At 39.8% G+C, this 24,421-nt stretch overlaps 1 protein-coding gene across 2 annotated transcripts in view; it reads left to right on the forward strand.

Annotated features, from left to right (window-relative positions):
• The window catches only part of FBN1 (fibrillin 1), a 264,553-nt gene that overhangs the window by 159,861 nt on the left and 80,271 nt on the right, over positions 1-24,421 (forward strand). Inside the window, exons 18-33 of one of the 2 annotated variants that reach the window (XM_061428847.1) lie at positions 663-716; positions 2,285-2,410; positions 5,082-5,207; positions 5,774-5,893; positions 6,086-6,223; positions 7,054-7,104; positions 9,000-9,125; positions 10,867-11,094; positions 12,837-12,962; positions 13,082-13,210; positions 13,995-14,120; positions 14,223-14,348; positions 16,679-16,801; positions 18,256-18,381; positions 20,529-20,654; positions 21,475-23,844. In XM_061428847.1, the coding sequence (XP_061284831.1) occupies positions 663-716; positions 2,285-2,410; positions 5,082-5,207; positions 5,774-5,893; positions 6,086-6,223; positions 7,054-7,104; positions 9,000-9,125; positions 10,867-11,094; positions 12,837-12,962; positions 13,082-13,210; positions 13,995-14,120; positions 14,223-14,348; positions 16,679-16,801; positions 18,256-18,381; positions 20,529-20,654; positions 21,475-21,605 (1,982 nt within the window). In that variant the 3' untranslated portion in view covers positions 21,606-23,844. Of the gene's footprint in view, positions 1-662; positions 717-2,284; positions 2,411-5,081; positions 5,208-5,773; positions 5,894-6,085; positions 6,224-7,053; positions 7,105-8,999; positions 9,126-10,866; positions 11,095-12,836; positions 12,963-13,081; positions 13,211-13,994; positions 14,121-14,222; positions 14,349-16,678; positions 16,802-18,255; positions 18,382-20,528; positions 20,655-21,474; positions 23,845-24,421 lie in introns of those variants that run through there. The other variant, XM_061428846.1, reaches the window with a different exon arrangement.

Raw genomic sequence — 24,421 nt, forward strand, 5'->3', positions numbered from 1 at the left:
ATGGATTTTAAGAAATAGAAATCTGATTCCATCACAAATTTGGGAACATATTCTCTATACTGCCGTTTCCTCAATAAGATCCAGTTTTAACGTTTTGCAATACTTACCCTATGGATTTAATATATAGAATGAGTCTGGCATCCTGATGAATATTAACTCTAAAAATACACATACATGCAGGTGTACACACCCTCGTATTCTTGTGAGGGAAGGCTAGAGAATTTGCAGAGAAATGAGAAAATGTTAAGAACTTGTTCTGAAAAAAAAGCTCGAACGAAGAAAAAAATGTATTCCCAAGATGGTGGGAGAGAGTTTTATTAACAGTTAAGAAACCACATTTTAACAGGCACATTTCACTGTAAGTGTAAAGTGTTCCCTGGTGAACAAAATCAAGTCATAGGAAAAACACCTTTTCCTAAAGCGCTTTGCACGAGGAATTGCTGGAACTTGCGTATATCCTTACAAGTCGTTTTCCATGGTGATTGCGGAGCCTTTAAATGGGAGCCCTGGTGTGACTCCCCCTGGGGGGGATGCCTCCTTTTCTGTTACCACTTTATTTCAGTTCCACTGTCTTTGGAGGAAGTGATGTGTGCAAAGCCAAGGGCAGGATCGACCTGTTCTGCAAACAAGGGAATCATTTACTATCTGTTAATTTATTGCAGCGGAGTATCAGGCACTCTGCAGCAGTGGGCCAGGAATAACGTCAGCAGGCAGCGGTAAGGACTTGTTTTGAAATTTACTACCTTAAGCATGTGCAGAGGCAGCCCTGGGCCTTCCTGTGGGTTTCCAGTTGGTCTCTTTACACCAGTCTGATCTGAACCCCTTCTCTGACTCTCACTGTGTGATCTACCTGGGACACTTGGAAGCCCCCAGTGGCAGAATAGAACAGTGGCTCAGTGGGTCCTGGGGTTGCTGGGTGTGGGTGTGGGACTTCATACTGAAGTATCGGGTCCTCTCCCAGGGTGGTCGATGTGAGCGAGATACAGTGGCTGTGGTAGCTCATTTATGAGAAGGGGCAGCCTGGCCCTCCTTTGGGTCTACTGCTGTCAAGCACAATTCAGGGTTACAAGTTCAGGTGAACCCCTGCACATTTTGAACATTTTCTTAACTAACAAGGGGTCAGTCATTAACAGATGGCAATAGGGATCCATCTTGTATTTCATAGCAGGCAGTGATAGCAGTTAGCTGAAAGAAAATGAAATGTTTAAGTGTAGGAGTTAGAACCAGAGAAATACTGGTGCCATGAAAGAAATTAAAAGGGAGAATTGGAACAAGTGTAAACACAGATAAGAAAGAGGAAGAGATTACTTTATTAATATAAAACTAAATGATTTGATTCAAGAGAATTATGGCTGAATTGACTGTCAGTTCATTCTCTTGGTTGGTTTCATCAGTGTGTATGGATGACATAGGGTTGGGGTGGGGTAGATATTTGGAGGAGAAAAGAGAAGTAAGGAACTGTATAATGAAAGAATTAGTAGGGAATAAATAAATTCTGATAGGAATCTGGGAAAGAAAAAAGGTCAATCTTGATTTATAGAAAAGTCAGGGAACAAGACTTGAGAGTAGCCACTCACTGATGGTCACTTTGCATCACCCTTGACTATGAGGGCTCTCCTTGGTCTGGGAGCACCCAGAAGAAGGTGCTCATCCTCATCTGGCCAGAGCAGCAAAGGTGTTTCCAGAGCAGGTGATGATTATGCACATTTTGAACCAGTGATTAGGCTTGCTCCAGGCATTCCCAACACAGAGTAAAGAGGGCATTATGTATTGGTCATGGAAGAGTAAAGGATTTAAAGCAACTAAATGGCATTCATATTTTAATTTAATCATGAGGATATTATTGAACCTACAAAAGTCTGAACCTTGAGAATGACACAATCACTTTGTTTTTAGGCTGTCTCGTGGCAATATAGAAGGTAGATTGAAGAGGGACAAGCTGATGGCAGGGAGACCACTTATAGGAACTTGGACTCTGTATTTGATCTACTTTCCCATCTCGGTGTTTGGACAAGAGAAAGTCCAAGGGTTCTCCTTTTGATTAAGGGTTGGTAACCTTGTAGTTCTAGCTCAGATGCTAGTTTCCTCTCAGGGACTGATGGAGGGAAGACTTGATTCAGAGGATCTTGCAGTAAGAAAAAAGGGATCAAGTTTCTTATCAAGGATAAGCTTTTTTTATTTTCACAAGGTCCTGATATCTTTACATTTATTGTAATTTTTTGACAGTCCGTTTGATATTTACTTTAGCATGTTAATGCTTATGAGCTTTTTTTTTGTGGTCCAGATATAAATGAATGTGCATTAGATCCTGATATTTGCCCAAATGGAATTTGTGAAAATCTCCGTGGAACCTACAAATGTATATGCAACTCAGGATATGAAGTGGATTCAACTGGGAAAAACTGTGTTGGTAAGAAGCTTCACTGTTTTCTAAGACGTTTCATGCATCATGCATTCTTTCTTTTGTTGCTTGAGCAAACTGCTTGGGTACCTTAAGGACTTGACAGATGGATGCTCTATACTAGGGGTATCAGCATAGCTGCATCCTGACGGCTTGTATCTTTTGTTTAACCACATCAAGGGTGGACCATGGCAACCATCCCTCTCATACAGTGTACAGTTCTCTAACTGTGCAGGTTGAAGCTGAGTGCTACCCAACTGGATGCCTTTGTTGTTAAGGCTGCTACCAATTGTTGTTGTGGGCAAAGTAGACATAGCACTTATTATCAAAGAAGCAGAAATCTTACTTTAAGTATTTTTATCTGCTTTCCTTCTTAATGTGTGGCATTTGCACTCACATAAGAAGAACTAACAACAAATCAGAGCATCTTCTCTGCCCCCATTCAAATCAGCTTTCCCCGCATATTTCAGGCTAAATAAGTACCTAAGAAAATGGAGGATTGAAGCAGATCAGGGGAGACACTGACTTACCACAACACCCTCTTATTTTGACTAGTGGGTTTCTTTTTGTCTCCCTAACTTTTATTGCTGGCCCAAACCTGGCCTTTCAGAAGGAAAAGTCTACATTTATGATATATACTGAATTTTGAGAAATGATTTCTTTCTCTCTCATACCCTTAATTTTAGGGCCCTTTTTTTTGGGAGAGTATAGTTGTTATTTGAGTACACATAGTACTTTCAAACTAGACTCATCTCAAAAGTTTTACGATTTCATTTTTCTATAAGAGCCTCTCTACATTGGCAGACTTGAAAAATCATTGTTTATTTGGACATGCCAGAAAGACACAGAGATGTTTTAACTTTATCCTGAAATCACCCCATGCGAAGCAAACAGAGAATCTGGGACGCAGAAGGGATTCTTCTTTCAGAGTTGTAGTGTCTATTCCAAAGGCGGTCCCATTATCATCAGAAGGATGTTCATGTTTCAGGACTTCCCTGGTGGCTCAGTGGTAAAGAATTCTCCTGCAGTGCAGGAGACATGGGTTCAGTCCCTGGATCGGGAAGACCCCCTGGAAGAGGAAATGACAACCCACTCCAGGATTCTTGCCTAAAAAATTCCATGGACAGAGGAGCCTGGCGAGCTACAATCCATGGGGTCACAAGCAGTTGGACTTGACTGAGCATGCATGTTCATATTTCAGGTTGTGTTCAGAAGTATGAAGTTAGAAATCAAAGATCCACTCCAGCCACTTTCCAGAAAATTCCAGGGATTGGCTCTTTTATTTCTTAATCCTCAAGTCCTTAAAGTTCCATATTCTTCTGACATCATCAGTTGAGAATTGCAATATTGACCCTTTGGGGAAGTGTTAGCATTTGTTATACAATTTTGACAGAATTCTCAGCATGCTATTTGCCCGGACAATAACATCACTTTCTGCTTGATTTTCCCATATTTTAAGTACTTTATAAACACAGCCCTCTACATCTGTGAGTTTTGTATTTGCATATCTAACCAACCTCAGATCAAAGATACTTGAAAAAAAATTCCCGAAAGTTCCCAAAAGCAAAACTTGAATTTTCCATATACCAGCAACTATTTACATAGCATGTATGTTGTATTCGGTATTATAAGTAATCTAGAGATGATTTAAAGTACAGAGGAGGATGTGCATAGGTTATACGCCAGTACTATACCATTTTATATAAGGGACTTGAACATCCACAGATTTTGGTAACCTGGATGGCAGGGATGGGGTTCCTGGAACCAATCCCCTGCAGATACCAAGGGATCACTGTAAGTTGCTGATTGAAGTCTGTTTACTGATGTGAACCCATGCAGCTCTCTAGTACCGAATTTGTGTATACTTCATGTAAGGACCACTAGCTTGTCAGATGATAATCTAAGCAGAATCACTCGGTGTGTAAAAAGTTCCTTGTGAATGTGTGGCCTGCTTTGTGGGCTGTATGATGTAGTTTAGCTCAGTGTGGTATAGCAGACTGTTTAAGTTCCACACTTCCTCAATTATCTAAGTAATACATAGCAGAAGTTTGATTTTGTATCACACAGGCCTATTACTCAGCTCTCTGAATCTCTAGTTTGCATTCTTCATGGCAATTATAAAGTCTACAGCTTGCTTCATACTTTATAAACATAACTGGAGACCACTTAAATTATTCTGAAGAAGAAACACCCATCCTGGAACTCATACTTATTAAAGATGGACCATACTTTCTAAATATTTAGTCAATTCTTTAAAACAGTGGGATTAGTCCTTTTAACTTTGGCACAATGAAGCAATTATATATTGGGTTGGCCAAAAAGTTCATTCGGGTTTTCCTGTACCATCTTATGGCAAAGAAATAGAAAAACACCAAACAAACATTTTGTCCAACCCAATAAATAATGATTTTCAGCAAATCTAAGTTATTTTTCCTGCCAAAGAAGTGAATCAAATGGTCTGGTGATTTTAGACTTTGTAGATACCTAGTAAAAATAATCAGATCAGTCACCTATTTTTTAAAACTAGGTAATTTTGGCAAAAACCAATGGTATAGGAGTTTTGCTCCTTCCTTGAATCAATCATATCATTATGACCTTAAAAACGTAACTTAAAAAAAGCAAAGAAATTGCATGCGAAGGATAAGATCTTTTAAAAGTTTATGTTTTCTTTATTTCCCAGATATTAATGAATGTGTATTGAATAGTCTGCTTTGTGACAATGGACAATGTAGAAATACTCCTGGAAGTTTTGTCTGTACCTGCCCCAAGGGATTTATATACAAACCTGAACTGAAAACCTGTGAAGGTAGGACTCGTTTTTGTTCTTATACCATGGACTTTGTTGCCTTTTGGAGATCCACTGGAAAAGCACAAAGATAAATTAAAGCCACTTCTTATTTTAGACAGTTGTGTCACGTAGTTGAGGTTCTGTGATCCTGAATGACACTTGTATACACTTTATAAGCTGCTGATAATACTTATCTGCAATTGGCCTTTCAGTCACCATTTATTTCACATTCAAATGCTATTTAAGAGTATCCATTTTGTATTTTCCTGCATTTGGTATTTTATTTACCAACATTTAATAGATTAAGAAAATATTAGATATATGCTATTTGAGTAAATAATTCAGAAATCACGCTTACATTTGCTCCAGATTTTCTGAATTAAAAAGATTCAGCCATGTGCTGAACATAGAGATGTGCTCAGTTATTATTTTTGGCATTCCATCTAGTCTAGGGAAAAAAATCTATCTAGACCAGCTTTATTATCTAATGAAGAATATGTGGTAGCAGTTGAGACCAAAGTTTAAAGATTCATTCGTGCCCAGGACTAGTTTTTAGCAGTAATGTAGACCTATTTTTGTTTCAGACATCGATGAATGTGAATCAAGTCCTTGCATTAATGGAGTCTGCAAGAACAGTCCGGGCTCTTTCATTTGTGAATGTTCTTCTGAAAGTACTTTGGATCCAACAAAAACCATCTGCATAGGTATTTATCTTTCCAAGAATGATTTTCCTGTTTTATCAGTGCTGCTGTATTTAATGTCCACTTTTATTGCAGAAGGGTTTCAGTATGGAAAAACAAAATTTTAAACTATCATTATCCCAATGTACATGTTTGAATTTTTGAGATAGATTCTGTTAATTGTCTATTAAATATCATCACCCCCTGCCCCTACAGAAACCATTAAGGGCACTTGTTGGCAGACTGTCATCGATGGGCGGTGTGAGATCAACATCAATGGAGCCACATTGAAGTCCCAGTGCTGTTCATCCCTTGGTGCTGCCTGGGGGAGCCCATGCACCCCATGCCAAGTCGGTAAGAGAAGGGGGTGCCGTGGCTCCTCTGCTCACTGGGCATTTTACTTGGACCTTTGTTCATTTAAGTTCACGTGGGAATTATAGAAGATTTTGTTCTGATGACCTCAAGGAAACATGTAGCTGTGTAGGAAATTAAGTGTCAAGGGCAATGATTGTATGTGATTTGGTTAATTCATTCTTTTCTGTCACCACACTGTAATGTAAGTTATCTGGTGTGGCTTTCCCAGATCAGCAATTCTTATTGGCTCTCTTAGGAACTTCATGATTAAGGGTCCTGAGTTTTTTACAGGCACAGGTTTTCTTCCCCCAAAAATATTGATATAAAGGAACCAGAGTTCACGACTAAAGTTATTGCAAAACTGAGGTTTGAGAGCCTTGCTAATGATTCTGTTGATTCAGTGTTTGGATATATAAATGTGTGAACTGATAATAGTGTGACTGCTGCAGGGCTTGAGACCTGCCCGTTCTAGACTTTGTTTTCCACATTTATGTTACAGTAATGCTATAGTATGATTGATGTTTTAGGGGTCACAGCAAGACAGAAATCAAATCAGTTTGCTTCTTAGGCATCACCATAGTGAGATCTTTAGGGTATCTTTGAGCCTTTCAGAATCTCACAGATGGACTGAGCTTTATTCAAGGAGACATTTCATTCTTCTCCCTCACCTATACAATCTCAGTGACACTTCGTTGCCTCAGAATTATTCATAGCAATAAAATCAATTCCATGTTAAAGGGCTCTGTCATGTTTCTAATATTGTGTCATAAAGTCTGGATATTGTTATCTCAGATTTGTTTTTTTGCTTTTTGTTTGTTTTTTTGATACAGATCCCATATGTGGGAAAGGCTATTCAAGAATTAAAGGAACACAGTGTGAAGGTATTTATGATTATTTATAAATCATAAATTTCTGCATGCATGAAGAAGAATGCTTGTATTAACTTGGACTGCATAAAGCTGTCATGTAACTTCCCAGTGAGAAATATGTAGCAGGGGAAAAAAAATAATGAGAACTGCCGAACCTGTAACAGACATGAATTTCACAAGTGTGTGCTCTTGCCAGTGTCAGAGCTCTATGGCCAAAGGGCAGAGCGTCTTGAAAATGATTTAGGCTGACCGTAGTTTTGAGTGACTACAATTTCAAAGTGTTATCTATGGGGAAGAAAAAAAAAAAGGAAGTTTGTGATAAGGCTGCAAATCTTGCATTTCTCTTGATTTTCTCCTGGATCCTTTTGTTGTTATTGTTGTTTGTTTCATGGTTATGTATGATGAGAAAGACACACCTCTATTGCCTTATTTTTGAGAGTCTACATGGATTCTTTCTACTTTCCTGTGATTTTTCTTCTCTCATAGAGTCCCGGGTAGACAGACATAGGTCAGGGTGACTAACACAACCTGACATGACACAGCAGCTGAAAAATTTTAAAAACAGCAATTAGTCCCATATGTGGAATGAAATGAACTTTTTTTCCCTGCTAAAATAAAGAGGAACACTACAACCCCCACCCAAGAGCTTGCTTTCCAAATGATGACTGAATCCTTTGGCCTCTCTCTGGTCCAGACCCACTGTTAATAACTTATCTGACCTCAGCAGCATATTTTGGTATACAAGTGGACCCAGAGCAAAACAGCCCCAAAAAGGTACATTTCCCCCTCCCCATTTATTTCTCTTATACGGAAAGATTTAGAATTTTTTTTTTTTCAACATCCCTGGCTTGGAAAGTTATTTCTTCTAAATAGAGACACAGTGTGTGTGAGTTTCTTGACTAATGCTACCCCTTTTTGGCATTAGCAAGTAAGTAAGTGCCTTTCTTTGGGTTAACTTGATGGTGAGTATTTTTCCAAAAACAGTGCAGAGAACACAATGCTCTCCCTTCAGCAAACTGGGAAGGGCTAATATGTTTGAGACAGATGCAGTGAATGATGAACGAATGACCGTGAGCATCTTCCAGCTCTCTCCAACCCAAGCTGGAACCACCAAGGCTTTGACAGGATAGCTCGAGACCATTGCTGAGTTAGAACTAGAAAGTTACACACTTTCTTGGGACATCTCAGCACCTCTCAAAGGAGACTCTTTTGATTGGCTGCACATATTCCCCAGTGGTGGATTTTTTTCTGTGCTTATCTTCAAGCTATTTCTTCTTTGCTAATTTGAAAGATCAGACTTCTGTTTCTTTTCTTAATTCCAGCCATCTGGTCTAGTAAAGCTAATTAAATGGCTTCTGGGAGCCTTAGCGCTTCCCTGATAGCTTAGATGGTAAAGAATCTGCCTGCAATGCAGGAGACCTGGGTTCAGTGCCTGGGTTGGGAAGATCCCCTGGAGAAGGGAATGGCTACCCAGTTCAGTATTCTTTCCTGGGAAATCCCATGGACAAGGGAACCCAGCAGGCTATAGCCATGGGATCACAAAAAATCAGACGTGACTGGATGACTAACACTTTCACTTTCTTTCACTTGGGAGCCTTACCTGAGATGTCCATAGTACCCAAACTTGTCTCTAAGAACTCCCACAAACTCCCTGTTTTTACAACTCAAAAATTACTCCCTGGGACTGATAGAGAAGCAATAATATCTTTGTTAATGGGTGAGCTCTGTCTGGTGGCTTTTTAAACATCCTAGAAATTCTACATGAATTATTTAGAAGCAAACTAGTTTTCTACTTACTAAGTTCAAAATGGCCTTTTCAGTTGTGGGAATATGACTCCCTGAATGGAATAAAGTAGAATTGTGCTATGCAGGTGTATTAACTTCGTGCTTTCTTTTTTTCTTCATAGATATAGATGAATGTGAAGTGTTCCCAGGAGTCTGCAAGAATGGCTTGTGTGTTAACTCCAAGGGATCATTTAAATGTCAGTGTCCCAGTGGGATGACTTTGGATGCCACAGGGAGGATTTGCCTAGGTAAATACTGAGCTCATTACTTTTCTAATGAACATTTCTTAACAATTATTCAGAACTCAGAAGATAGACCTGAATATTCAGTTTCAAGTACAGACACACACACATCCCAAATTCAACATTTCTATTAGCATTCATAGTGGTTTCCTTGACAAATAGCTTTCCTGACTCAGCTCTTTATTCCTTATAAATAGTAGGGAACCTGACAGTTCTTTAATGATATGTGATTATTCATTAAACTGCTACCATCACAATTATTATTCTAGAGCTCTTAAATCTGTCCTCCATATGCCATGGATGTAGAATTCTAGGTGATCAGTAAGGAGAACATTTTTGCTTAATCAGAAACTGTAGCCTTAGCCTGCTAGGCAAGCCTGCCATTAGCCAGAAAGACAGGTCTTTTCAGGAAACTCCTGTGGGTTTCAGCAGTAAAGACTGTAACAGCCTGAGTAGTGAACCTGAGGGAACGAGGCCTGTTGTCACCATCAGCCATGGTGTGACTCTCCATGACAACTGCTAGAACCCAAGTGACAATGATGTGGAAGAGATTGGACACAAAACTTTGATTTTTAGAAACCTGACCTGTGGACTCTTTGGTGGTAGATTTGAAATCCTGCAGTCATCATGTGGAGTCTTGGGCTTTTTCTGGTGTTACTGTTATGGCTTCTGACTCCCAGGAATAAAATCCTTTGGATAACTGGTTTTGGAGTGCATGACTCTGGAAATGATGCTCAGCCACATTGTGTATCTGAAACTGTGTGATCCTGAAGAGCATCTTTAGTGAAAGACCACTGTAGGTGGTTGAAAGAGTGGCATGCATTTAAAAGATACAGCTCCTTTATGAATTAGGATTAATCACCCTTTAAATGTGAAACTTTATGGTTTACAATGTAAGCAATGCAGAATATAAAAGCTGGAATTTATAACTATGGATGTCAGTTAATCCCATTTTGAGCCTTTGCATCTTTGTTTAGGAGGATTCGGCAATTAATGAGAACCTTTTTCCAGGTTCTTAAGTTGAAAGATGCTTCAGTGTTTAGACTAGGATTCATTTTGAAATTAACCATCTTAATAGACACAACCCAAATGTGGAATTTCACAGAAGGCTTCCATAGCTTTCTAGCATTAAAGGAAGCCCACATTCCCACATGTACACAGAAGAATGTGCACATAAGCACGTGCTGAGGTGAAGGAAATACTTGAGGAGTCAGTGGCTCTTCTTTGCTGTTTTCCCTCTCTAATCTCAAGGAAGGTAGTCCTCATTTCAGAGTTCACCATTCTACCTCTCCAAAAATGAAGTGGATCTGAGGAAAGGGTGCTGGAGCCAGCTGAGATGTTTTCCGACAATAAAGACTGCAGTTGGCTTTCAGCTAGAGTGATGTCAAGACATCATAGAGTACATGCATTGGTAATTAGCCTGGTTGGATAATGAGGAATACGTTTCCCAAAAGAGCATTGCAGGATTTCTCCGAATACTGCTGCTTCTGGGGAATTATCAGAAAATGCCTAGCATTGAAAGGATTCTTGCCACAAGAGGAGATACAAAGAAATATGAGCTGCCAGCAAGCCTTTAGGAAGCAGAAAAACCCACCACAAAGCCTTTGAGGGAAAAAAAAATGAGTTTCAGTCAATAAGATTATAGTAAATTACTGTGTGTGTCCCACTTGGCCTAACACAGGCTGGCAGTCTGAGGCAGTGGAGAGTAGCTCTCTCCTCAGCCCATCTCTGTTTGCTCCCTTGGCAGATATCCGCCTGGAAACCTGCTTCCTGAGGTACGAGGATGAGGAGTGCACCCTGCCCGTGGCTGGGCGCCACCGCATGGACGCCTGCTGCTGCTCAGTCGGGGCAGCCTGGGGCACCGAGGAGTGTGAGGAGTGTCCCGTGAGAAACACACCTGAGTACGAGGAGCTCTGTCCCAGAGGACCCGGATTCGCCACAAAAGAAATTACAAATGGCAAACGTTTTTTCAAAGGTACAGTGGTGTCAGTGGTTGATTGCTCTTCTTTTCGGTCAATAGGATGCCTTTTCAGGAGTGCAGAGTTCTGCTAGCAGAATTACAATAAATGTCATCAACATGGTCATCCCTGGATCATCATCTCAGGATGCCTTCTTTGCTTTCTGAATTTTATATGGCAAAATATTCACTCCATTACGAAATTTCTTTTTCTACATCTCGGGGCTTCCTGTGGTCACTTTCCTCTCCCATCTAGTCACTATTAAGTATTATAGTAGATTTTGATATTATCCTAAAGCTAAGCATAAATGAAAGAAAAATCTTGGGAAATGTTTATGCCATCTGCTGAGGCCCTAGAGATGACCTTTATCTTGTCACCTGTGGTCATGTGTTTGCAGTGTTCATTTGAGGTATTCATGTCACTGTGGTCCACCTGAGTATAGATAATGGTGTGAGAAACCCAGTGGCAGGGCCTCCTTGTCCAAATGCACTGAAATTCATTCCTGTAGCAAACACACTCCAGTGACTTAAGATATTTCAAATTTTATCTTCTTTTGCTAAACATAAAACCCATGTTAAAAAAAAAAGAAGTCACAGATTTAATCTAATTTCAAAATTGAGTTGCCATTTTATGCACCATGATACAAGAACGTGTTTACTTCAGCATGTGGAAAAAAATCATAATTGGATACTCAAAATTCCAGTTATTCAGGGATGCCCAACTTTAGCTCCCAGTGTAGAATTTTATGTCATTTTCCCGTTGTGTCTGAGCCTACTTGTTATACTTCACAATTAAATGAACTTATAAAAATGGGAAGTGAGCATGTAAATCTTACCATCCTTAATTAAAAAGTGTTAACTTTTTTCCTACTGAGCATTTGGTTCAAGAAATCCTAGAGATAAAGCTGTACCGTCTAGAGAGACAGTTTCTAGATGGCCTTCTTACATGTCTCTCAAGTAAATTCAGAGAAACTTAGGTGATTTGAATTCAAAGGTTGTGGTGGTCCATTGCCAGAGAAGGACTAGACGTTCCTGAGATTTAATCTGCCAGTTCTGTCTCTCGTAACATTTGGTAGCAATGAACTTGATTTCTTAAGCTCTAGGTCTTGCTTTAGAAAGGCCCCTATAAAGGGAAACTCAAATCACATGTTACAAGTGCAGTCCCCACATACATAGGAAATATTGGACACTTTCATTGTATTAATGAAACCTTCATGTTAATTGAGAAAATATCTTAAATCAGTACTCCTTATTTAGAATGTGTTTTAAATAGTATACAGCATTTATAAATAATTTAAATTACAAATGACATCTCTTTTGAAATTATTTTTAGGTATAAAAAAAAGTGTCAGGAAGCATAAATGAATGTCTCATTCCGCTACATACTCAATTTGGTAGCTATAGGAAAGTCTATTTGAAAATCCTTTATATGCTTTACATATAGACACTAGTGACTTTAAAATTTTTATTCATCCATTCAGCAAATAGTTCAGTGTTTGGTATGTGTCAGATAGTGTTCTGGGCTTTAGAAGGCCAAATAAACCCACTCTTTACTTATTTAATAATACTTTCTAAAATGGAGACGTTTAGAAGTCTAAAACTATTTACAAAGTCCTATTTCTGATGGTCATCACATTTTTTAAATGCGTGTGACCAAGACCTTAAATCAAGCCCTTCTGTCTCCCTGGGTTTCACATGGCGCGTGGATTCCTCCAAATGGATCACTTATGGATTTGTGCCACACTTAATTTCTCTTGAAGACATCAACGAGTGTAAGATGATTCCCAACCTGTGCACCCACGGCAAGTGCAGGAACACCATTGGCAGCTTCAAGTGCAGGTGTGACAGCGGCTTTGCTCTGGATTCTGAAGAAAGGAACTGCACAGGTCAGTGAGGGGCTCTCCCTGGAGGGACACCCTTGGGCACCCTTGGTCTTTAACATGTGGCCACAAGGAGTAAAGCTGTTCTGATGCTCACCTGCTGCCTACTTACCGCCTTTGCGCAGACATCGACGAATGCCGCATATCCCCTGACCTCTGTGGCCGAGGCCAGTGTGTGAACACCCCCGGGGACTTTGAGTGCAAGTGCGATGAAGGCTATGAAAGCGGATTCATGATGATGAAGAACTGCATGGGTGAGTGCGTGACCATTGGATCAGCCCAGGGAAGAAACGAGCCAAGACGCTTGGGTGACTCATCGCCTGTGTGGGTTCTCCCTGCTCCCCCAGTGTGCTGGTCTCCTGACCAGTGAGTCAGGCATTGGTCTGTGGCAGAGGGAGACTGACATACGGAAGGAATGAGGGAATTCATGCTGTGGGGTGGAAGGTGGTCTGTAGGTCCCTGAGAAGTGACCTGGAATAGACACCCTGGGGAAGAAAGAACAATTCAAACACAAGATATGTTTTAGGAGTCACGTTCTAGAGTTTCTATTCATCATTTCTCTAAAAGGAGATTGATTAAGATAGTTGCATTAGGTCAGGTTCCCTAGCAACAGGCCTGAGATGGGAATATTTTTTCAGTGCTCTTAGGAGAAACCTGTAAGAAAGGGAGGGAAGCCGCTTAGGGCAGGGGAAGAATAGAAGCAAAGTGTTAGGCTAGATTTTAGCTCTAACCTGATCCCACAAGGGCCTGGGAGTGTGAAAGCACCCAAGAGTTGTCCCAACTCAAGGGCAGGAAACTGAGATTTTATACTCTCATGTCAGTTTGGCTATGAGCGGCCCCCAGCATGGGAGGGGGTATAATTTCTCACCTCCCAGCCATTTCTGAGTGAGGTGGGTATCAGTTCTCCAAGAAGGGAGCCTGTGAGCCACTAGCAGCCAGGACTTCCAGCAGCTGGGTGCTGAATGCACTGACCAGGTCATGGGGGTCTGGGGCAGGACACCTTCCACATCATCAATAGGGGTCATTTCCATGTTGCAGATATCGATGAGTGTCAGAGAGATCCGCTGTTGTGCCGAGGAGGCGTGTGCCTGAACACTGAGGGAAGTTACCGCTGTGAATGTCCCCCTGGCCATCAGCTGGCCCCCAACATCTCAGCGTGTATAGGTAAGGAGGAAGACCACTGACCTGGGGCCAGTCATTCGGCCCACATCCTAGTCAGAGTCAGAGGCTGATGGCTGCATGTTTGCTGTTCTTATTTTTAAACAGACATCAACGAGTGTGAACTAAGTGCACACCTCTGCCCCCATGGCCGCTGCGTGAACCTCATAGGGAAGTACCAGTGTGCCTGCAACCCTGGCTACCACTCTACCCCTGACAGGCTGTTTTGTGTTGGTAAGTTCTGTAGCTTATGCCATTTCTTATTTTCTTTAGTCTCTTTCTAAAGCACTTAAGCCATGTTCTCTGAGTTCCATCTCCATCACTAGTTGCTTTTACTTAATGTTTCCAGTTTTCCTGGAAGTAAAAGTCTTCTCACGGTGGCTTATGATCTTTGGATCTGGCCTCCCTCATCTGTTTAAAGAACCAGTTCAGTGACGACTGTAGAATGTTTTAGCTCCAGCAAGTACCGTCTGACCCACACTGCTCTAACTAGTGAACGGTAGCATATGCTTTGTTTCTGCATGTGCACACCCAGGCACATCAGCAAGTGATTACCGACTGCCTGAAATAAGCGCAGTCTGATGAGTGCTGGGAGAAAGACAAAAGGCACAGGGTGTGATCTCCGCCCTTAGGTGGTTTGGAGCAGCTGAGATTCCAAAGAATAATTATTGGGAAGAAGACCATAGTATGTTTATAGCTCACAGAGCAATAGAAGCCAGGTCTGGTACTCCTTAAAAATGGAGTTTTGTGGGACAGGCATTTTGCTTTGTGGCTGCCCTGGGGAGGTTTAGTTGTACTGGGAAGACTGGCGCAGAAAGCCCTGTGGCTTTACTGTGCTCAGAGTCAAAGTGAAACCTTGTAGAAGACCGCCAGTTTTTGCCTGCGTTGGGGTATACCCCTTGTGGAACTGCCAAGTCTCACAGGGTTTCCACCCAAAATCATAAATCAGTCCAGATTCTTCTGACTCATGGCCCTGAGCAACTCAGAACTCCAACTCAGGCCCTTGACGGGGATTGGAACTTCAGCCAAACTGAGTGTCAAGTTTGTGATGGAATCTGTGACCCAGAGAATTTCACCCACCTGCCCACTGTTGTCACTGAGGTGTGTTCTAGCATCCAGTACTTCTCCTGCATTGCACGTGGCACACCATATATTGTATCATTAATCGTTCATCTAACTCCCCAACTACAGCCTAAGTGTTATAAAGGCAGTAAGTATGTCCATCTCATTCACTGTTAGGGTCTCATCTCTAGCACACGGTTCAGTTCATTTCAGTTCAGTCGCTCAGTCATGTCTGACTCTTTTCAACCCCATAGACTGCAGCACACCAGGCTTCCCCATCCATCACCAACTCCCGGAGCTTACTCAAACTCATGTCCATCAAGTTGGTGATGCCATCCATTCAACCATCTCATCCTCTATCATCCCCTTCTCCTCCCGCTTTCAGTCTTTCCCAGCATCAGGGCCTTTTCCAATGAGTCAGTTCTTCAAATCTGGTGGCTAAAGTATTGGAGTTTCAGCTTCAGCATCAGTCTTTCCAACAAATATTCAGGACTGATTTCCTTTAGGATGGACTGGTTGGATTTCCTTGAAGTCCAAGGGACTCTCAAGAGTCCTCCAACACCACAGTTCAAAAGCATCAATTCTTCAGTGCAACGCTTTCTTTATAGTTCAACTCTCACATCCATACATGACTATTAGAAAAGCCATAGCTTTGACTAGATGGACCGTTGTTGGCAAAGTAATGTTTCTGCTTTTTAATATGCTGTCTAAGTTGGTCATAGCTTTTCTTCCAAGGAACAAGTGTCTTTTAATTTCATGGCTGCAGTCACCAACTGCAGTGATTTTGGAGCCCAAGAAAATAAAGTCTGTCACAGTTTTCATTGTTTCCCCATCTATTTGCCATGAAGTGATGGGACTGGATGCCATGATCTTAGTTTTCTGAATGTTGAGTTTTAAGCCAACTTTTTCACTCTCCTCTTTCACTTTCATCAAGAGGCTCTGTAGTTCTTCACTTTCTGCCATAAGGGTGGTGTCATCTGCATATCTGAGGTTATTGATATTTCTCCCAGCAATCTTGATTCCAGCTTATGCTTCATCCAGCCTGGCATTTCACATGATGCATATAAGTTAAATAAGCATGGTGACAGTATATAGCCTTGACGTACTCCTTTCCAAATTTAGAACAAATCTGTTGTTCCATGTCCAGTTCTAACTGTTACTTCTTCACCTGCATCCAGATTTCTCAGGAGGAAGGTCAGGTGGTCTGGTATTGCCATCTCTTTAAGAATTCCCCACAGTTTGTTGTGATCCACACCGTCAAAGGCTTTGGCATAGTCAATGAAGCAGAAGTAGATGTTTTTCTGGAACTCTTTAGCACACAGTAAGTGTGCAGTTAATATTTGTTGAAGGAACCAAATGATACAGAGACTTGCAGTTGCCCTGGAATGCTCTTATAATTTTGTATTTTGTTTTGGTTTTTACTTGACTCATACATACCTGAGAAATTCAAACATGGGCCGTCATCACACAGAGGAAGGTAATATTATTTTCCTTTTTCTTAGACATTGATGAATGCAGCATAATGAACGGTGGCTGTGAGACCTTCTGCACAAACTCTGAAGGTAGCTACGAATGTAGCTGTCAGCCAGGATTTGCACTGATGCCTGACCAGAGGTCCTGCACAGGTAAGTAGGTTTTAGCTTCATGGAAACTCAATAACAGGTCCCTATGTGGAGTGGTTCAGGGCCTGGGCTTTGGAGTCAGACAGTCCTGAGTTCCAGTCTTTGTTTTGTCACATAGTTTAGCTGTATGTCCTTGATGAAGATCCTTGACATCTGATTCCTCATCTACAAAATGGGTTCAGATGGCCTGTATGGAAGAATATGTATAGCATTTAGCATAGCACCTGGCACATGTTCAGTAAGTACAATATAAAATACAGTACCTGGCACATGCTCAGTAAGTACAATATAAAATAGATTTTCTTCATTGATTAGAATTTTGAAGAATCTGATCTGATGGCCTATTTCAGTGCTACTCAGGGTATGTTCCCTGGACCTACATCAGCATCACCAAGAATATGTTAGAAAAGCAAAGTCTCAGCCTTCCCTCTGCACCCACACCTACTGAATCAGAAACCCCTGTGGGTGGATCTCAGTAATCTGTTCTCTCAAGCCTTCTAAGTGATTTTGGATGCATGCTAAAATTTGAGAACTGCTGATATAATTTATACTTCCTGCTGTATCACCTGGGCTAGAAGAGCCATGTAGTCAGAGATGGAAAATGAAGTGGGTAATATAAGTTTTAATCTTGGCTCAGGTTAAGAAGAAAATTTAGGTTTGGGAACCACAATTATGTTATTGGACCTAGTAAAATCTCCCTTAAAATCACTAGGTTATAAAAATTAAAATTTGAAAATAGGTATTATGCTAAACGGAGAAGGCAATGGCACCCCACTCCAGCCAGTACTCTTGCCTGGAAAATCCCATGGTTGGAGGAGCCTGGAAGGCTGCAGTCCATGGAGTCGTTGAGGGTCGGACATGACTGAGCGACTTCACTTTCACTTTTCACTTTCATGCATTGGAGAAGGAAATGGCAACCCACTCCAGTGTTCTTGCCTGGAGAATCCCAGGGATGGGGAAGCCTGGTGGGCTGCCGTCTATGGGGTCACACAGAGTCGGACAGGACTCAAGTGACTTAGCAATAGCAATAGCAAATTATGCTAAAAGTACATCTAAGTAGATAAGCTTATTTTCAGTACTTTTTAAATCTTAAAATATCTATAAAACAGCAAATAAGAGACTTAGGCATTTAAATTTGAAAGTTAGATAAATAAGATTGATGATCTTTCAAATGATAAATTTGTATCAGAGATAAAAGTGCTAATTAAATGATGGTCTTTTAAGAGCATGTGGACCTCCATCCTGAACTGTATGTTGTAGATCTTGAAAATGATTCTCTCTTGTTTTACCCAAGGTAACCTGATGGGATAATTTATGCAAAGCATTATTTGGATTTCAGAGCAAATAGTCCTATGCAAGCAGGCTGAGTTTACTTGACTTGTGTCAGTTAACTTTTTCATCACTGATGAATGGAACCCTTATCAACAGCATGTCATCGTTGGCTTTATTCTCTGCAGACATTGATGAGTGTGAAGATAACCCCAATATCTGTGATGGTGGTCAGTGTACAAACATACCTGGAGAGTACAGGTGCTTGTGTTATGATGGATTCATGGCATCTGAAGACATGAAGACTTGCGTAGGTAAGCAAAGAAGACAGGATTTTCCAATTTGCTGGTTATTCACAAGTGCTATTGTATTACATAGACTTGTTTCAGTAGTGAATATATCCGATGGGAAAAGTAAAAATATTTAGGAGCATACTACTAATAGTATTCCAAAGTTAGCATTCCAAGAAGCATCTTTCTTGTGACTGTGCTGTGATGCTCTAGTCAGTATGTTATATGGACTGAGCTAAGACTTGGTCAACTCCAGAGGGACATTTCTTTTATGTCTGTGCATTATTTTTGGCCATTTAACCCTCCTTTTGCTCTACCTAGAGTTTGGCTTTTCAAATGTTTGCAAGGCATCAAAATTGACTTCTGACAATAATGCAATACATTCTAGAATTGGTTGTTTTGGAGGGTTTCTATTACTGTCTTCAAATCTGTCAGACCTTTTAATGCAGTATCTAATCTGCCTTTAATTCCATTCAGTATATTTTTAATCTCAGACATTGTAGTTTTCACCTCTAAAAGTTTGATTCAGTCTTTTTCTGGTATCTTCAATGTCTCTACTTAATGTGCCCAATCATTTCTCTAGCTTTTTAAATGCAGGGAATACAGTTACAATAACAGTTTTCAGGGCCGTGTCAACTAATTCTATTACCTATGTCAGTTCTAGTCCATTTCAATAAACTGACTTTCCTTTTTATTATGGGCCATATTTTCCTCTGTCATTGAATGCCTGGTAACTTTTGATTGGATGTTGGTGGTGGTTTAGTCCCTAACTCATGTCCAACTCTTTGAGATTGCATGCGACTGTAGCCCGCCAGGCTCCTCTGTCCATGGGATTTCCCAGGCAAGAATACTGGAGCGGGTTGCCATTTCCTTCTCCAGGGATTGGATGCTAGACATTGTAAATTTTGCCTTACTAGGTCCTGAAGGTATTTGAATTCCTAGAAAAATTTCTGAGCTTTGTTTTGGAACATAGTTAAATTATATGGAAACAGATAGGTCCTTTCAAAGTCGTGCTTTGAAGCAGCAGTTGGGTTGGGCTCATTTTCTCTATTGCCAAGGCAAGATCCTCCTGGATACTCTATTCACTCCCCTATAGATGACGAGGTTTTCCAGTCTGGCTGGTAAGAACAAGTATAATTCTGCACCTTCTGGGAACTCTGATGATTATTCCCTCTAATTCTTTTGGATGATGCTTCCTCCAGATTTAAGTTTCCTTACATGAATATACTGGTCCCTACTCATCTGAGTATTGTTTGGGTCCTTCTGCAGATCACTGTAGTTTTGTGTGTGTGTATGCGTGTACATCTCTCTTCTGCCCTTTACTTGGCACTATGAACTCTGGCTACCCTGGTATTCTACCCTCACCTCTCCATCTCATGGACATTTCCTGGTTCTATCTGCCATACCCTCCCCTGTGCTATTGCTTTAAAACTCCCTGCACAGTAATCTGGGGTGTTTGTAGAATCCACCTAGTTTCTTTCTCTCATTGATCATTGTCTTTGTTGTCTATATTGTCCTTTTTTGTTTTTATTTTAAATGAGAAGGTAAATTTGGTTCCTATTACTCCATCATGGTCAGAAACAAGAGTCTAGAATTGCAAATATTTAAATTATATCACATTTGTATCTTTTGAAAATGCTTACCAAATATTTGTGAAGTCCTCAAAATTAAAGTCATGTCATTCAAAGTAAAGAAATGAATGTCATAAAAAAAGATAATTTTTAATTGGAGAAAGTTGTAGAGTTTGTAACAATCTGCCCTTAGACTATTAGTTCATCTATCTTTTCTTTCAAAATATGAAACTAAAATGTTATCATCATGCAGTCAGCATTAAAATTTTCATCTTGCAACAGAATGCGCTGTTTTAAAAAGTTTCCTAGACTGTCAGAGAAACAGGCTCTGGTTGAGGACCAGACCTAGAGTGAATCAGTTTATTATCTGACCTCCTCCTTGTGGGCCAGATAAAAAGCCAGTCTGCAGGGTTAGCCTTCAATGTAGAAAGCATTGAGCTATGTAATTGTTATGTAGGTGAGCTATGTAAATATACTTTTATTTGTGTGAAAACATTTCATCTTTTCTATTTATTTGTCATAGTTGCTTTATCTCAGGGAGAATCTGTCAGTGATATCAAACAAATGGTTACATGTATTAATAATATCTGTATTTTACAGATGTCAATGAATGTGATCTGAATCCAAATATCTGCCTAAGTGGAACCTGTGAAAACACCAAAGGCTCATTTATCTGCCACTGTGATATGGGCTATTCAGGCAAAAAAGGAAAAACAGGCTGTACAGGTATGTTTCTTCCAACTGAACAATAAAACCTTTAGTGGGTAAGAGATTGCTACCATAATTATAGATTAATATATGTTTTAAAAACTATTAATATTTTAATTGCACTATAAAGCATTTTTCATTAACTTAGCCTGCACTTCTTTGAAATTTGTCACATTTTAGACTGGATCTAAGCTGAGGGTTTTTTTCCCCTTTACCTATGAAAAAAGGCATATGAGAAAAATTGCCACCATAAATAACTCTATAAATATCAACATTTTATGAGGTTAAAAATAGCATTTTATGTCAAAGTAGTTAACATGATAATTACTAAACATTCATATCTCTTTCTTAAAGCCAACTTTTCCCAATAGCCTCCATTGTCAACTCTTTCTTTAATGTTTTATAAGTGAAATTACTTTTTGAAGAAACACATCCTACAATTCATATATTTCATCAGTTCTCATCAGTCTTCAATCATTTTTAAATTAGTGTGCTTTTGATGCATTAAATCGCTTTAGCCCTATAGATTCCTGCAGATCTCATGAAGTGGTAATTAAACCACTTGCTTGTTTAATAGCACAAAAGAAGGTCTTTTCACAATAGGGGATTATTCAATTAAACATCAAATGGAGGAAGTCACTCTGAGTGAATAATGTTGTTTCTAAGTGTTAATTGATTTTCAAATTTGAGGCAATGATGGAGTAGTACATGGAATAATAAAGTTTTACTGTAGTCACCTATAGTAATAAAACCAGATTATGGGATATAGTGTAATTTAAGACACAATGAAGGAACTTCCCTGGTGGTCCAGTGGTTAAGAATCCACCTGGCAATGCAGGGGACACCGGTTTAATCCCTGATCCAGGAAGATCCCGCATGCCATGGGGCAGCTCAGCCCAAGCACCACAACTACTGAAGCCCATGCGCCCTGGAACCCGTGCTCTGCAACAAGAGAAGCCCCCGCAATGAGAAGCCTGCTTGCCTCAATTAGAGAGTCCCTGCTCTTCGCAATTAGAGAAAGCCGGTGTGCACCAATGAAGACCCAGCGCAGCCAAAAATACATAAATTTTAAAATAAAATAGAAGAACCACACATGATAGAGACCATGATGGGCTTGTATTAGTTAACTGCATAATTTCTTTTTACAAATAATAGACTTTAATTTCAAAAGCCAGTTTGGTAAGCCACTGTGACTTAAACATTAAAATATTTGCTGATTGGTGATGTTAATTGATGTTAGTTATATCAATCTTTTTCAAGAAAGTTTCCAATATATGTGTTATCATTTTAAACTGTTCAATAATGTGATTTCAAAAATATAGATATACAGATGTCACCAATAAATTGCTGTTCATTCAAAAATGACAGATTTTAGCCAAGTTATAAAAAGAAGCATGTAGCTAGAATGCTTTCATGTCACTATATCAGTCTCCGTATGAAGCATGACTAGGGTTCCATTCTGTTACATGGCACAGAGTTTAAAATCTCTAGTCCTCATGTGTTCCCTGGGGTACAAATGATGCTTATATCAGCATGTGTGTGGTTCAAGATTTATTTTTAGCTTTCAGTAACAATTTAAGACTTAAGGTAAGGGGTGTTGGTCTGGTAATGACACAAGGGAAGGTAGGACGGTTGTGTATTTCATTTTACCTAGTAGAGGCTAATACTGTTGTTTGGCCAAGTTGAACTCACCGAAATTCAACCCAGAGAACCATGATACTTATGAAGGGAGACGTTAATTCAATGGGACAGTCTTCATTCCCTATAAGAAAAAGATCTCTAGAATTTCATACTCTAAATTCCAGCTAAAGAGGCATGTGCAGAGGCTGACTGTTTTAGATCTCTTACCATGAAGAAAGCTTAAATTTTCATGCAACATTAATATCATTTTAGGTAAATAAGGTATAATGTATGTAATGTCCTTGGCACAGTGCTTGGCATATAGCATCTGGTCACTAAATAGTAGTTATTGTCATTATAAAATGAGTCACATAGACGCAGTGTCTAAGGCCATTTTAATTAAAAACATAACTTCTAGTCTAGCAGAATTCTGTGCTACTATTTACTAAGATGCTTGAAATCAGTTTAAAGAAGGAAAATCTTACTCTGTATGTTAAAAGGCTTGTTTTTTGTAACTGAGTTTATACAGACATTAGGCTATAGTTACAAGAGCTGTGTACTCCACATTAAATGAGATGACCCCAGTTTTACATTAAGAACAGCAGTCTTTTAGTAAATCGCATAAACAGAAACATGGATTTGAAGTCCAAGAAATATTCTGTATTTCCCCCAAAGGCCAGCATCCCCCTTCCCACTTCAAATTATAACCTAAAATGATTTTTCAATTGCATAAAATTCAGCTAGTACTGTAGGGAGAAGAATTGAATTTCATGGCCCTTTTGCTATTACAGTAGCATGGCATGTGATATTCTCATGTAATGGAGTAGAATTCTGAATTTTCTTCCTAGTTCTTTTACTGGTTCAGGAGCTTTGGGAAGATCACCAGGGTGCTCCATAGTTATGCAAGTGTTCCCCTTGGGTTAGAAGCTCTGCAGTGGAGGATGGAGGAGAGGGTGCCTTAGGGCAGGAAGGAAAAGAGGTTCTCTGTAAATCCTGCTATTAACAACCAAGGGTATCACATTGGATTGGAAATGACTTACACAAACAGGAATTGGCAGCAAGTTTGGTATACTTAAAAACAAGTTTTTAAAAATCTGAGCCAAAATGTTTTTTTTTTTTTAATCCCATCTAACTGGGACTCTTTTAGCCTGCTATTAGTTTAAAATTAATGTCACTTACAACTTAGAATACCATCAGGTTACCTTGGTGATAGTACGTTAAAGAAAAGTGTTTATAATGTCCCAGGCAACTAATGTAAATAGAGATATGTATCTTGCCTAATGGGATAAGAAGCCCTGCAACAAATCACAGTGAAGAACAAACCTGGAAATATATTTTGATGATAGATAAAAGAAATATATCTACTTGTATTTCTGTACATGTATAATAAGTATATGTATATTTTAAAGGAGTACCTTGTAAAGGAGTCATAAAAATATGTATGCTATTTCATAGGAGGAATTTTGTTTCATGAGAACTTAAAAAATGTCCTCTGGGTTCCATTACAGCTTTGTCTAAATATTTCAGCTCCCCTGTCATTACTGATTGTTTCCATTTTAACAAATAAACATGTTTTTCCCCCCAATCACTTTAGCAGTGTTCAGAATCCACCCACTGACTTACATTCCCAGCCCACACAGATGTTAAGGGTTTCTTCTTGCTCCTTAAGCTTTGTTCAAATTGTGGATAAGGCTGAGGGGAACGTTCGATTTAAGGAAAGGAGAAGAGACATTTTCTTGTAACCTAGAACATGGCTCTTCAATCCTTGGCTTATGGGGGCTGGATTACAGGTTTTCCTGTGGTCCACACATACAAGGAATGTGTATTCTGATTCTCATTCTGATTCTTCTGGTTCTCATTCTGATTCTTCTGGTTCTCATTCTACACAGTTTTGATCAGACAACAGTTTGGAAGAAGGAAAACTGGTTTTCTGCTAGGTGCCATCCTTGGTGGCTCCTAGCTTTCTCATGCTAATCTGTTAGAACCACCTCCCATCACGTTCTTACTCAGTCAGTCAGTGAGTAAGGCATACAATTTTTTTGGAATATCAGTTATTTTATTTAATTTATTGGAGTATAGCTGCTTTACAGACATGCGATTAAAATCAGGATTGTTTTCAGTTAAAATAGCGTGAGTAATTCAATATTCTGTAATGGTCCATAGGA

Source organism: Bos javanicus, chromosome 10 (assembly GCF_032452875.1).
Source record: "Bos javanicus breed banteng chromosome 10, ARS-OSU_banteng_1.0, whole genome shotgun sequence".
NCBI lineage: Eukaryota > Metazoa > Chordata > Mammalia > Artiodactyla > Bovidae > Bos > Bos javanicus.